Source organism: Empidonax traillii, unplaced genomic scaffold (assembly GCF_003031625.1).
Source record: "Empidonax traillii isolate 1590-97213 ecotype Southwest subspecies unplaced genomic scaffold, ASM303162v1 scaffold8:size5222938, whole genome shotgun sequence".
NCBI lineage: Eukaryota > Metazoa > Chordata > Aves > Passeriformes > Tyrannidae > Empidonax > Empidonax traillii.
In genome coordinates, this window is record NW_020955201.1 from 2,954,939 (window position 1) to 2,969,649 (window position 14,711).

The window sequence follows — 14,711 nt, forward strand, 5'->3', positions numbered from 1 at the left end:
GGAAATAGTGTATTTTGTGTTTTGGCACTTTTAGAGTTGCAAAAGGTTTTAAAACATGCTCAATTATTTCCCTTCTCACCTAGAAGAAAAATGAAGATTGAGGCTTACAAAAGTTTTTTAAAAAATCTAGTTTTATCCTAACACTACTGTTAAGAGAGAAAAAAACCCTAATACATCTTAAAATAAATTTTTCCTTTCATTTTTGCCCAAGATGTGGAAATACCCTAGAGTTACAATCAACAAGCATAATATGTGTTGTAAAAGTATTGTTTTACCAGCACTTGAGATGCCTGAAACCAGAAACTACTGTTTCACGGCAGCCGTGCAGACAGAGCATGAACACGGTCTTTCTGTGTTGTGAGGTTTCCCAGGTCCTCGTTTGCAGGATGACCTGCATGACCCTTCCATACTGCTCACTGCTTCTGGTTTTGATCTCCAAACAGGAAGGTTTTTTCAGGCCAAGAGGCAGAGCAGAAGTGGTCTGTACTTCTACAGCACTGCTTCCTAGGATCTAGGGACAAGGCTTTTATCCCTTCTACTACTACTTACATAGTTTAAAAAGCAACACTGCATTGTGGAGTTTTTTAGCCTACATATTATGTCTGGCCATTCAGATTTTATTACCTGTCCACTGTTCTTCAATGGCTTTAATTTGTTCATCTGTGAACTTCCAGAATATGGCCAATTTTTTCCATTCACGGGGTTTTAACTGGTTGTATGCTAGATTCCAAAGGGAGGAACGGATTTGCTTGGTCTGTGTACTGTGATCTTGTTTGAAGGACACGCTGAAGTATGAGCCATCATCATTATGAGCTGGATGTGTCTGAAAAAGAAAGCAGGTGATAAATTTTGTAACAGAGCTGGGAACCTTTGCTTAGTGAGTAGTGAACAGTGTCCTACAGCCAGGTGTAGCTACTGACAGGTGATTTGCTCAGTGCCTGTAAAGAAACCATGTACGGCTTATAGAAACAAACAAAGTCCTCCCTTGTCGGCTGCTATGCCTTACGAAATGAACTGCAAAATAAGCCACTTTCTTTCCCTGGTATTTGATACATAAAACCAAAGTAACAGCAAATACTGTGCCAGCACTACTGTGCTCCTTGAATCTACTTTATGTCACATTTTGAACATGTTTGAGTTTCAGACACAGTTCTTTCTCTTTCCCCTTGCTTCTCAAAGCACTGACCTTCCTTTGAGAGTAGGCACCCACCCTTAATGAGACACTTGCTCAAGCTGTTCCTGCCTCTGCCCTTCAGCTTCACATGGCTGAAGTGGGGACTTGCAGATCCTTTGCTGGCAGCATGAGCCATTGGCTTCAGCATGCAGAACCCCATTCAGCAAAGTATCTAAACAGCAATGTCTAAACACAAACACATTTTGAACCTGAATCTGGTTTCGTTGCCAGATAGAAACCAAAACCAAATGGATTTCACCCTCCAGATTAAAAGTGATGTTGCTACTGTATGTGTAGCTCACCTGAAACAGGAGTGATGGGGTTGCTTCTTGTTTGGGCACCTTTGCAAAAACTATGTCAGTCAGCGATTTTAGCTCTAACTGAGCGGTACCCAAGGAACCGTCTCATTCCTAGGTAGGTAAGATCAAACTACTTCTGTATTTCATTTTGTTTATGTATTAGTCCTTTCTCAAATCAATTTCCAAAGGAAAAAACGTCTTCAGGATTTGATAGAGGATTACAAAGCAGATACTAAGCAAAACAGGAAATGAAAGCATGCCACATTAAAAAGTGCTAAGCATAAAGTGCATCATTCCAAATTAAATTCAGAAAAATACAACAGGATTGTTTCCTGTACCTCATGAGAGTCTTAAATAAAAAAACAGTCTCAGTTCAGTAACTAAGCATTATCATGCATATTTAATTCCATTCATCTGATGCAACTAATAAAAAACTGTTTGCAGCAGCACAGCTTCTCTTTGCTGCTAATTCTGTTTTCAAGCAATAGCAAGATGGGACAGTAACAGCAGCTCTCAAATCCAGCCTGGACAATGATAGGGAAGGGTTGGGTAGAAACAGTAAATGGAAAAAAGGTCAAACAGAGAGATGACACTCACACATTAGTATCACATGCCCTTCCTCACAGCTACATGACATTTTCTTTTGTAACTAATGCTTTGTCATAGATGATAAGTCAGCTCAGTATAACAAAAAGACAGTTCTTAAAATAATGGTTCCAAATGTAGTTTCCTGTGTGGTAACACCACCTGAACATCAAATTCCACAGCTCTAAGATCTAAGGTGCTCCCAAAGGCTGTGCTCTCAGCTTCAGGCAATGGGATAAAAACATTTATGTTTGTATTTCCAAACATCTCTGGTGCTCTTGTAGAAAACCATCTGCTTAACTGCCTTTTATTTTCTCTTCAGGCAATTCAGTACACAATGCCAAGAGGTTAGGAGCATTACTACTTTCAGACTTCTCATGTCTTCTGTGGCAACGGCTGACTTCATTTCTAATTCTCTTTTAAGCCAAAAGAAACAATAACATAGCTGACAACTCCAGCTGAACTGGTGCCAATCAAATATGCACGATACAGGGTGCTGGGGAGGCACTTTTCATGATAATTAATCTACATCCGTGATTTACGAGCCCTGTAACATTAAGTGTCATTGATTTGGCCACACAGGGCAGGAGTGGGGTGGTAAAACCAGATAATTCTGTGTCTGCACTGGGATGGGACCAATATGCTTATACGCTTGGCTGACTTAGTGAAAAAAACACTGCCTGGCAGGAAGCAGGAGTGAGAATGAAGTCACAAATTGGTATGGCAATTACTTTTAGCCCTTTAGGGAGGCCCAGCACTATGCAGCCCACATTTAAGTAACACCTAGGGAAAGAAGGTAAGAAATTCAGACAATCTAAACTGTGTCCTTCACTTGTTGCTATATTCTTTTCCATTTCACCAATTTAATTTTATAATTAACACAAAAAGAACGGATAAGGGAGTTCCTGCCAAAGCAGCTGAGCCCTTGGTAACAAAAGAGGGACAGACATCTACACTCCACCATTTTTCAACCACAGATTATACTGTACCAAAGGATGCAGGGGTCAGCATGGATCCAGCTTATCCCAGCTCCAATGCTGATGGCACAGGTTGAATTTGATTTAGAATCTCCCTCCACCCCTTTGTCTCTCTGTGTAGAACATGATACAGGAAAATGTGAAGGTCTGCCTACACTTTTAACAGCTAGTCAGGAATTAAGCCTGTATCTTTCAGCCTGCCAAGAGGAACCACCTCAAGCAAAAGACACTTCAAAATCAGACTTGGCTTTCTTTTATCGCTATCTTCAATGTAATGAAAGATGCCTCTTACCTGTGTCATGGTGTAATACCTTTCTGCTTTAATGATCATATCTACAATCAGGGCATGATTACTCCTTGATGCCACAGCTAGTGCAGTTTTTCCATGCTGAAAGTACAGATAGTGAATCAGAAAATTATCTCAGGGAAGTGTATCATAGAAGAAACACAAAAGCAGTTCACGAAGACCCATCTTTTTTATTATTATTATTATTATTATTATTATTAATTTTCCCCAGGAAAAGGCATTTACTACAATTTTATGGCTTTTGAGTAGCTACAATAAAAGTTCTATGATCTGCATGAACTCTATTGCCTCAGCCCAGAGGTGGTCAATTTCTTTCCCACACTGGACTCCCCCTTAAAGAATTTCTGGTGAGGTACAGCTATTTCAGAAACCTCCTACACTCAGACTGCTGCATACTTCACACCAGCTTGCACTCTCCAGTCACTTCTAAGTTCACACAAGCCCAGGCATCTCAGGTTGAAAATTATCACAGTACAATCCATTCCCATGTAATGGTTAAACTGGCACTTCAGATGATAGGCTGGCAAACTTAGAAGTCAACTTTAAGGGCAAACCTGTGCCTTATTTTATATGGGAAGAGAAGCTGGCTCACAGAATGAAAAGATAATTACTTATGACAGCTGAAATTATCACAACCGTAGGGTGATGTTTCATGGGTAGCACATGCAGCCAAAGTTCCTAAAAGCCATTGCTTTAATTCCAGAGGTCTGCTCAGTCCATCTGAACCCATCTCTGCAATCAGCACTTTGGTGTAAAGGCATCTCAGTGGCTCTAAAGGGTTATCTCTGCAATGGTCTTTTCTCAGCAGATTTGCACTGAGTGTAACTGCCTTGGATTTAAATATACTGGGTATTCTCCACATATCAAGTATTAGGCATTCTGGAAAACTAGACCTAAAAGAAGCCAACCCCTCAATTAGAAGATGCAGTAATGAAATTATAAAGTATTTCAACTATCCAGCTATGATAAAGTTCCCTAGTATATACTTTTTGAATTCTAGCTCCTGAGTTTGCTCACGATCATTCTTGTTTTTAGAAAAGCATCACATTGGAAGCGAATGAATTTACATTTCATTCAACCTTTAAGGCATAGGCTTCCTGTAATTGTGAAGAGTCCAGAGACCACAAAAACTCCTTGGGTTCCACCTCTGGAGAGGTGCTCTGCATTTCACAGGGAGGCAGAGGGGATAGGTAAAGGGGGTATTTCTTGCCTCCTGTGCAAGCAGGCACTGCTGGCATCCAGCATGGCAATCTTGCAAATAGGGAGCTCTCTGTGCATTGTCACTCACAACCAAAGACAGTTCTACCTGCAGATGGGAAGAAGGAATAGCTCCTTAGAGAGCATTTCCTGAGCTCTAACAGCTTGCAACTTTTGCAGATGTATGACATGCTCTGGAGACTGAGGACTCCTGCTGCCAGGGTATGGGTTGCCAGGACAACGCTGTGCAGTAGCAGCAGGTGTCCCTGTTTCCTGTCTACTGTTTAGTCATTTTTGGCATCTCAGCACCAATTCAGTTCAAAGGGGACTGTACTTGCACATATTCCCAGCGGTGGCATGGCCTCAGGGGTCATCCAGCAAACAGGCAAGGAAAAATCTACTCCAAGAAATAGAACCAATGCAGAAAGGTGACACATCCTGTACTGGTTGAGAGCCAAATTCACAAGTCCTGAACTCCATCAAGATTGCTGTAATACCAGGGCGCTATCAATCCCAAGACTTTTAGGTGCATAAGGTCATAGCAGGCAATAAGTAATTTTCTGTGTCTGTTCTTAGAATACAAATAGGCTGAGAAAATTTTCCAGTGGCTAAGGTGCTGTCTAAAGGGGACAAGATTTCATTCTGGATTAACCCATACGAGAATTGCAGCTCTCTGGCAAGTGTAGGCACGATTCTGAATGAAAAGGCTTAATTACAATGCAGCATCTTACCTCAGCCTCCCAAAACACTTTAACCTCCATGCTCAGAGCCCCAAGCCTCATGTCAGGCTAGGAAAAAATGAGACAATCCTAGTCCATAAAGCTTTACTTCTCATCAGGACAGTTTTGTGCGGGAAAATAACTTTTTAAAGTTGCTAAAGAGCTAGATTTTGCTCATAATAAACATCAAATCCATCAATTCAAATCCATCAATTCAGTCATGCAGAAAATCTGTAATAGTGGTAACAAGAGGGGAAACTCAATCTTGCACTAAGTTAGTAAATTTGTAAAAATGAGGTTTGGTATTCTGTCCTTTCAAAAGCACTTGCCTAGCAACTTTGTTTTGGTATTTCTTCCAGCCATTGCTCTTCCTGCCTCAGTCTTTCCAAGCTGAAGATTATAAACCAAAAAATAAAATCACATAATCCTTGCATGTGTGAGGAATGCAATTTACCTTGTCCATGGTCTTGAGATCACAGCCTGCCTTAAGCAGCACTTCCACCAACTCCACATTACCAAGATCAGCTGCCAAATGCAGAGGGGTTTCCTGCCTCTGGAATTATAGACACCGAATAAATGCAATACATTAAACTCCCTCCCAGAAGCAGAATGCTCTCAGGCTGAATCTAAAATTGATTCACAACAAGAGGTAACCTTAGTGAGAAAACACTGAACAAAATGAAATAATTTAACTTATGAGTGATCTACCTGTCAGTTTTACTTCAGGTAAACAAGACAGCACATGGGATCTCTGTAGGAAAACCAGACAGAAGTTCCAGAGAGCTCAAGAAAAGTTGCTGTAATGCCCCTCTAATGTATCCTGAACTAACAAGCTCTCTCTCACTTCCCTCTTTAAGCAAGGTGTTTTGGACAGAGTGCTTCATGCAACTGCCAACCCACAGTAATATTATCCTCTCAAGTAACCTCTTCCCTGCTGAAATGCATTCCATTGTCTTGAGAACTGAACATCCATAATTTTCAACATAATGATGCCACATCCACAACAGGCTTTTTAGTGAGCCCTGCCACAAAATGATGATAAGTAGCAGAAGTCTACCTGTTTCCTAATGTGTTCAGCAATGCCACTGAGAATTGACTGCCTCTGGGTGAATTCCTGTGTGGCATTTCCAATTAGTTGTTTAACCTTATGAACAGTAATCAAAATCAAGCTCACAACACACTCTAGTATGAACAGTGTGATTACATGAGGATATTCAAGTAGTTGTTAAAAGAAGGTGGGGGAGACCTATTCTGGAGGATAAAAGGGGTAGTGCCGTTTCTTCCTCTTTCAACAAAGCACCTCTCCAAGGAGGAAAGGGAAATGGTGTAACTGTTGATTTTCTTCACAAGATGGTTCCCTGAGTACCTGGCTAGTGGCATTTTAGGGCCCAGAAATACCAGATTAGGCACAAGGCCAGTGCTTTTATCATCACTCTCCCAGGCAAAGAAATACAAAGTGACACACAGCACAGCAAAAGCAGAAAGTAGTCATTAACAATTATAGGAGGATTTGTACAGCAAAAAAGGGATCAAGTATCAAAGTAAATACGACACACATCAGCAGTGGATGTGATCTACAGTGAACTCACCAACAACCTGCCAGGTCTCCACTGGATCACTGGCACCAAGCAGAGGCTAAGGAATCCTGGCAAAGGTGGGGAAAACGTGTTGCTGTCTCTGGGTGGGATCAAACCACCATCTTTTCAGTTAACAGCTGAACACACTGACTGATTGCATCACAGAGACCTACGACCTCATCATTCAGTATGTTGCTGTGTAGTGTGGAGCAGCACTTCACTGAGCTCTGCTCAGCTGTGTCCCCTCTCAGCTCCCTCCGCACCCCATTCTATTGACCTAGGGGCACGGAATGTGAGACAGTGAAATCCTTGGTGCTGTTCGAGCGCTGCTCAGCAACAGCTTTAACTCTGGTGTCTTACCAGCACTGTTTTGGTCACAGATCTAAACCACTGCACTCTGTGGGTTGCTTTAAAAAAAGATTCACTTCTTTCCAGTCAAATGCCACATTGCAGTGGGTTTCCCTCTGAGGCCAGTAGCATTGAGACATTTCTGTCATCTATTGCACATGAACCTTAACACTTGAACAATAAATTAACCCAAACGTTTTCCCTAGCATATAGCATTGTGCTGTCCTTATCTTGCACAAACAATATTAGCACAGCATGTACCAGTGACTAATGCATATGCACACACGCAAAAAGATAAGGAGGGAACCACCTCTTCCTTCCTATTTTTTTGCACCCCGAGCTCATAAGGCAAAGAAAAAATTCAAGCAAAATCCATCTAATCTCTTCTTTACCAGTGAAGTTGTGTTAATTCCCAGTTTTTCTTACGTTGTTTAGGGAGTTTATATCATGATTGGCTTCCAAAAGGCTTTTTACTACTGGTACATTATTACCGATGACTGCTAAATGGAGAGGGGAATTCTTCTGCTGTGGAGAGAAAATAATAAACTATTATACTTGGGTAAATTATTAGAAGTTCATTCGAAAAAGAAAGAGGTTCTTATTGAAGACTACCCATTGCAAAGGCAATATGCTCTAGCAGAGCTTCAAGACTGCAGAAAACACACCTCAGTGTGCAGTTATATCAGAGATGGTAGCCTGCTCCTGTAGCATCAGGTAAACAAGTACAGCTGAGGAAATGGGAAATGTTGAGTAGCATCAGTGTGTCACCACTTCAGAATGTGGCAAGGCACTCTTCTTAAATGTTCCTACCTGGAATGTGATGCTATCCTTGGCAGAGAGATCAGGGTAATGTTAAGGCTCCCTCAGAACATTAGGTTTGCCCTTAGTTGAATAGCCTGAAGAAAGATTTATTCTGCTAAACAGATGTCAAAACCTACTTTCCAGGAACAAACTCTTGTTCCATTGCTGCTGGAAATATTTTTCATACTAAACTGACTTGCTGTCATATTTAGAGCAAGTTACAGTTGGTAAGAAATTAAGGGGTTTTATTTGAGTGATTATTTATTAAAATAACTGGGCACAGGTCCAACACGTCACAATCCAATCATTAGGTTGGCAAGTTCACTTTGGATGTTGAAGCTGTGACTCCTCCATTTCTTGTGAAATATAGCAAAAGAATAATTCCATACCAGTACCATTCATAGGTGCCAGACACCAGTTCGGTGTCTTTATAGAACGCAGCCATTTCTTCAGGGCTACAGAAAAATAAAGGAAGCTCTTATGCAGCACCCTGCTGGAAATGGTTTCAAAATATAAATTATGATTGTACGAGTTGCTTCTCCTACAGAAAGCCAATGAGAACAAGTAGCATAACAACTACACAAACTTCAAATCATTTCCAGCACATCATAAATTTTTCTTCCTTGACAACTTTCCACAACAGGCCAATGGTCATGGCCTAAGTTATGAAGCTGAGATGCCATTTTCATTCTGTGCTGTAAAATGGAAAATAATTTCTTATTATAGGAAATCTCAGACATAACAAAAACTCTAATATCTAAACTGAGAGAAGATTTGGATAATATAAATACCCGATTTTTTAAAAATCCTGAAGAATGTAGTATGCAGATTTTGAAGGCATTGAGGGTGCCTTTACCTTCAGAGGATGACAGCACCGAAGTGTTTATTTACCTTCTAGTTATCTTTACTTGAAATAAGTGTTAACTCTTTGCCCATAGAACACAGGGAGGCCTGCTTTGCTAGTGCTTAGTTCAACAGGGTAATTTGCCCATCTTCTCCTTGGCTTAGCCTGGCCATCTCTACACAGCACTGCACCAATCTGCTCAGGCACTCCCTGAATTGTGCAGCAGGACCTTGTCTCTGTTGGTCTATACGTGTTGCTAATCAATATCCACAAACGAAGTGATAAAATGTATAGTAAAAAATTCAAGGAGCTACTCAATCTCCTTGAGCTGTCTGAATTCCAAGGAAGTCCATAAAAGACAGGACAGGCTGAGCAGCAGCAGCAGCTGAAACACACTCACCTCGGGTTTAGGAACGAGGTCAATATTCTTATCAATAAGAAAAGTAACCAAGGATAGATGTGCATTCTGAATTGCAACCTGCAAAGCACTGCTATTGTTCTGAAAGAAATTTTGATGGAGAGAAAAGAATTACATTTTTATTGCTGAAAAAAACAGTACTAAAGAAAGCTACAAATATAGGATAATCTTCCATTTAAGTTTGTGCTATTATCCCCTCCATGAAAAAAACTCACCTTTGATAAAGTGATACAAAAGGAAGTGGATCAGCAGTCAGGATGATATGCTTTTGTCAATAGTGAAGGAATTTCCCATTTTTACTATATCACAACAAATATACTAAAGAACACCAGTATCTGACAGCCCTTTTCAATTGCCATCTATATTGAGCCATGGCCAGCAAAAATGCCAATACATGTCCTAGTCTGTTAGTTAGCCTGTTAGACCTTTACCAAGCAGGTACAGTCACATTAACAAACTTTAAAAATAAATCCATAGGAAGTTTTTACATAATAATTCTGTATAAACAAACAAGCTCTCAGTCTACTGGAATCATAAAACTCTTGCAGCAGGCAAGCCAAGGCCATTCAGCAGATGTGAGTTGGACCAAAGTCCAGGAACCAGATGTGGAGAACAAGAGCATCAGATCAGTCACTGCCAAAACAGAGGATTTTCAGTTACCCTCATTTGCTACATTTTCTAGTCATATGATGTACTACTGGGCATACAGTAAACAAAGAACTCCATCACAGTACTCTGTCAAACAAATCTAATGTTATTTTTCTTCCACAACAGTTTTATTCTGTTTATACTCTTTACATTCCCCATTCTATTTTATTATTTTTCCCCATTTCATAAAAATAAGCAGAGCAAATACACTTTTAGTACACAGAGAAAAGGGAATATAATGTTCTTCCCACTGCCTGAGATGTCCCACGATCTGTGTGCTGTGTACATACCTGAGTTAAAACATTGATGTCACTCCCTGCATCCAGTAATAGTTCAGCACATTTTTCATGACCTCCTTTAACAGACAAGTAAAATGGAGTTTCTCCATTCTAGACCAAAAGAGAGAAAATGTCTGTTCCCATGTAAGCCATGTGACTAATAAGACTCTGGCAAAAAACATGCCTGGTAGGCTCAATCAGGCTCTTCCAGATCAATAGAAAAGGGGAGATGGTCCCAAGAGAACACAACTTGAATGCTCCTAAATTAGCGCTTGAATGATATGGCAACTCACAAACAGTTCAGTGACAGATGGCATTTATGTGGACAGAGGTACAGTAAGGTTTAACTATTCAAAAAACTATTTAATAAATACTAATGTATTAATATTCATAAATATTAATTGTGCTCTTTTCAAAGAAGACTGCTGGAAACATGCACAGAAACAAAGATGCTGAGCAGCAGTTGTTGCCATTCAACACCAGGCAACACCACCAGCATAATAACACATACAGTAAGTAACGACTTCTGTCAGTATAATACCATGGATTTCTGACAAATTGCAAACACCTAGTCCTAGTTATAAGGAACATTTTTAACAGAAATAATCTTATTTCATATTTATTTCAAATCTTCTCACACCAAAAGAGTTTCCATGTCTCCACAACAAGTCTCTAAGATAGCTTACATCAGCTGCACAATAATCTACTCCCTGCTTTTAAACTCCTAAAATACATAAAGGTTTAATAGAAATTACTCTAGTGTTTCAACATTCACAAAAGCTTTAATAAATCTTGGTTTTACTTTGCCTAAAATCCTGACGCCATTATTCTGGTAAACTGAATATATTTTAGTACTTTGCTCATGATCTGGAAAGAGAGATCTGTTTCTATATCCCCCAGAATATCTCCAGCTAGAGGCAAAAGTCACTTCATTAGCCATGGCAAGGCAGGGGCACAAGCAGTAAAAGCTTTGTGTACAGATGCAACATACTTAGAGAAGGCTTAGAAACACAAGGGCTCCACATTTCAAAGACGCTTGTGTGCCTCTTCAGCTTGCATAGATGAAAATAGCAGACAAGTTGAGTAAGAGAGAACCTCTCCACCCACAGATTTGTTGCTGATAAAGGAAGAGGAGGGCCCTGGGTAGGAGTGGGTGTCCCTTGCTCATTTTGCACACTGGGCCAGCAGAACAGAGCATCAGCCACACAGTATGTTCCCACAGGGGGCATGACAGCCCACAGCAAAGGAAATTACCTTGCTCAGTTTGTTCAAGCTGCCCCACAGAAGAAACAGAAGACAAAGGACCCTTTGGAAAGCAGAAAAGCTGAGATGAGCAGCTAGTGTGCACTTTCTTTCTCTACTCCTTGTTTAAGCCTCAAGATTAAACTCATGACTGCATCAACTCATTAGCTGAACACAACCTTCACAGCTAGTATGCAACTGATGAATATGTTAGCTAACCTCACCAACACTAACCCAGGAAACTAGAACTGGGTAGGCAGCATCTGAGCTAGTTTCATGTAGGCAACTGAGTTCAGATGGACAAGTGCAAATCTGAGACCTCTTTGCTGAGGTATCTGTGATGGTATGTGCTTGGTAGCCAAGTTGAACTGACCCAGTGAACAGCCTGAAAAGCATCAGAGATGTTATACGTGAGATGTTAAAAGGAATGGGATCACTTGGCTAAAACTGCTGGACAACAGGAAACAAAGTGGAGGTTAAGGCCCTTCTGTGTTTTCTTCTACCAGTAGTTGGGCATGCCAAATAGAGGGGAAGTCATTGTATGAGGAACAGAGGGCAGGAGAAGAGACATTGAACAAGTCAATGGAGGTGAATTTATTGGACAAGGAGCAAGGAAACAGGATGTAAAGATACTAGAAAAACAGCAGAACTAAAAAGTCCACTCAGTGCCACATCTATTACTTTGAAATATTATTTTTTTGACAGTTTTTCACATCTCTAATTTTATCTCTTTCAGCAGTTTCAGTGTCCTTACCTGATTGAGGTCATTTATTTCCTCCCACTGTTCAAGCAGAATTTTTACAACTTCACTGTGACCATTTTTGGCTGCTAAATGCAGTGCTGTGTTTCCCTCCTTGAAATTAAAAAGTCAAATAATGTATTTTAAAACACAGAATAAACTAAATACATTAACTAAAACCAACACAAAGCCTTTGGTCTTTTACGTACAACTCTCTCTTACATACAAGGAGAAGGAGGTAGATCTGCACAGCACATTCCAAGATTGAGACTAATTGGAAGAGGGTCTTTTCACATGTAGGCAGACATTATCTTGCTGATCTAGTTGGTTTTCTGAAAACTTCAGTGTGTACCAGCAAAAAGCCTGAGTTCCACGAAAATGGGTACTACACAAAGTCCCCAAGACCACTGATATAAAGATTAAAGGCCGAAACCTGGGTAAGCACAGAGAAATTTGTAGTGGCTTTGATGCCAACATTGCAATCTTCAATCTCCATCACCATCAATGCAATATTCCTCTGGCAAATTAAGAAACATAAAACAGAAACAAAACTAAAAGCAACCAACCACTCCAGCAAGAGAATGTAAACAAAGACAATTTCAGCAAGAGCAGCAGGTTTTGAGCTAAAAGAAAATGCTGGCATAGGAAAAGGTATAAAAATTCCTTAAAAAGACTCTAAAGCTGGAAATTAGAAGAAGTCTAAACCTCAGAAAAATTAGAGTCTGGAACAGCTTTTCATTAACAGCATTGAGTGGGAAGAAGTGGGAATCTAAATCCTTTTTAGTAATGGTGGTTACAATATGATTGCTTTTAGTGACCTGGAAGGTGAGTTTCTGTTGTGTCTTCTTAGCTAATTTGTAGGACCACAGCATTTGCCTCCCATTGTTGCTGTTTACACTTTTAACCTGCTAGATGTCTGGGACAAAACTGTCTTTTAACCTCTGTTAGACAGCTTAGCACGGCAGAGCTCTGCATTGTACTGTATAGCTTTTAAACTATTACCAGAATACCAAAAAACCAGCATCACTTCCTGGGTGCTTACTTACATGGTTCTATAAATGCAGTATCTGAGCACTTCATGATTTTTAATGTATTTCTCCTTGCAACACCTCAGGTGCAGAGAAATACTAACCTGCTCATTCCAGAAAAAGTCAAGTAAGGAGCAAACAAATCTAAAGGTAGACATTGAAAAATTACTGGGATACTTTGAAACACAATGCCAAAAGCAAACTCAATCAAATTGAGGTGTTAAGGTCCTTCTGAAAATTTTCTAGAGGTGTTTATTTGCATCCTGAAATATTTAAACACCTTGGAAAAATTAGTCATGCAGGACTTAGTAGTGACACACAGACACACGTGAGTGGAGTGAAACACTGGGAAATATGATCTCCCAGTACAGAGGCTGACACCTTAAACACCTAGGTTCTCCCACTTCTCCCAACAGAGAGTAAATGCTACTCTTGCTTTGCATAAATTATTAATGTATATGATAAACTCTCTTGGCAATCAGACCATAAATCCCACTGTCTCCCTTAATCACTAAAAAAATCATCAACCTTTATGTTAGTTGGTCCTATATATCACTACCAGCACTGTGACATCCATGCAGCACATTCACATACTTCGGTTAAGTAGTAACTACAGTGAAACAAAATAATCTTTCATAAATACATTGGTAGTGGTATTTCTGTGGAAAAGAAACCTTTACCTTATCTTTTTCAGATGTGAACAGCTTCAGAGCAATCAAGCTATTTATCATGTCAACATGGCCTTTCTCAGAAGCCAAAAGAAATGGCTTTTTACCTTTCTAGGAAAAAATTATGAAAAGAAACATAGTGTTAGAGAAAGTAGAAATACTTGCTTCTGGTTACTAGATACATGGCATACATGTGTGCATTTGTATCCTACATAAAAATGTATGTATCATAAAACTAAGGAGATTTATAGAATAGTAGATATACACAAGCAGATTAATAATTAAAAAATATATAGTTAGTGTAAATAAATAGATTATACATCTTGCATATCCTGAAGAAAATACATGAATAATGTCTAGAATTGGTGAAAAAGTAGAAAATATGCTCAAACTATTTAAATCTGAATTCTTCTCAGTATGAAAGTATTTATCAAAAGCACTGTGTCATTAAAAGTCTGTTCAGAAACAGGCAGTAAAGAAAATTGCAAGATTTATTTCCATGGTGTAACATATTGGATTTGAATTCTACAAGCATAGACCAGAACTAACATATCTCAGAAGGTTCATACAGGAGGCCTGAATTTAGAGCTGCATATTTTGGGGTTATTTTGGACGGTGTCTAAACTAACAAAAAAATTTCAGACTGTTTACAATTCAACTGCAGAAAGTTTTCTTCACATAAAACCATACCACTGTTCAGACAGTGAAGCATTTAACCAGCTAGTTAAAACAGCCTCATCTCATACCTGATCGTGGCCTATATAAATGTCTAAGGAAAAGAAATACAGGCAACTAATAGAAAATTAAGAAATAACCTCAACGAAGAGATGATTCTTCTTCACCTTTCTTTTCCCAAAGCCTA

General features: G+C 39.6%; 1 protein-coding gene across 1 annotated transcript in view; it reads right to left on the reverse strand.

Annotated features, from left to right (window-relative positions):
• ANKDD1B (ankyrin repeat and death domain containing 1B) overlaps positions 1 to 14,711 on the reverse strand; it is a 28,945-nt gene that overhangs the window by 1,910 nt on the left and 12,324 nt on the right. The window contains exons 6-13 of the mRNA XM_027882973.1: positions 13,862 to 13,960; positions 12,169 to 12,267; positions 10,185 to 10,283; positions 9,229 to 9,327; positions 7,610 to 7,708; positions 5,713 to 5,811; positions 3,328 to 3,423; positions 625 to 823 (exon numbers count right to left, since the gene is read on the reverse strand). Of these exons, the coding sequence (XP_027738774.1) occupies positions 625 to 823; positions 3,328 to 3,423; positions 5,713 to 5,811; positions 7,610 to 7,708; positions 9,229 to 9,327; positions 10,185 to 10,283; positions 12,169 to 12,267; positions 13,862 to 13,960 (889 nt within the window). The remainder of the gene's footprint in view (positions 1 to 624; positions 824 to 3,327; positions 3,424 to 5,712; positions 5,812 to 7,609; positions 7,709 to 9,228; positions 9,328 to 10,184; positions 10,284 to 12,168; positions 12,268 to 13,861; positions 13,961 to 14,711) is intronic.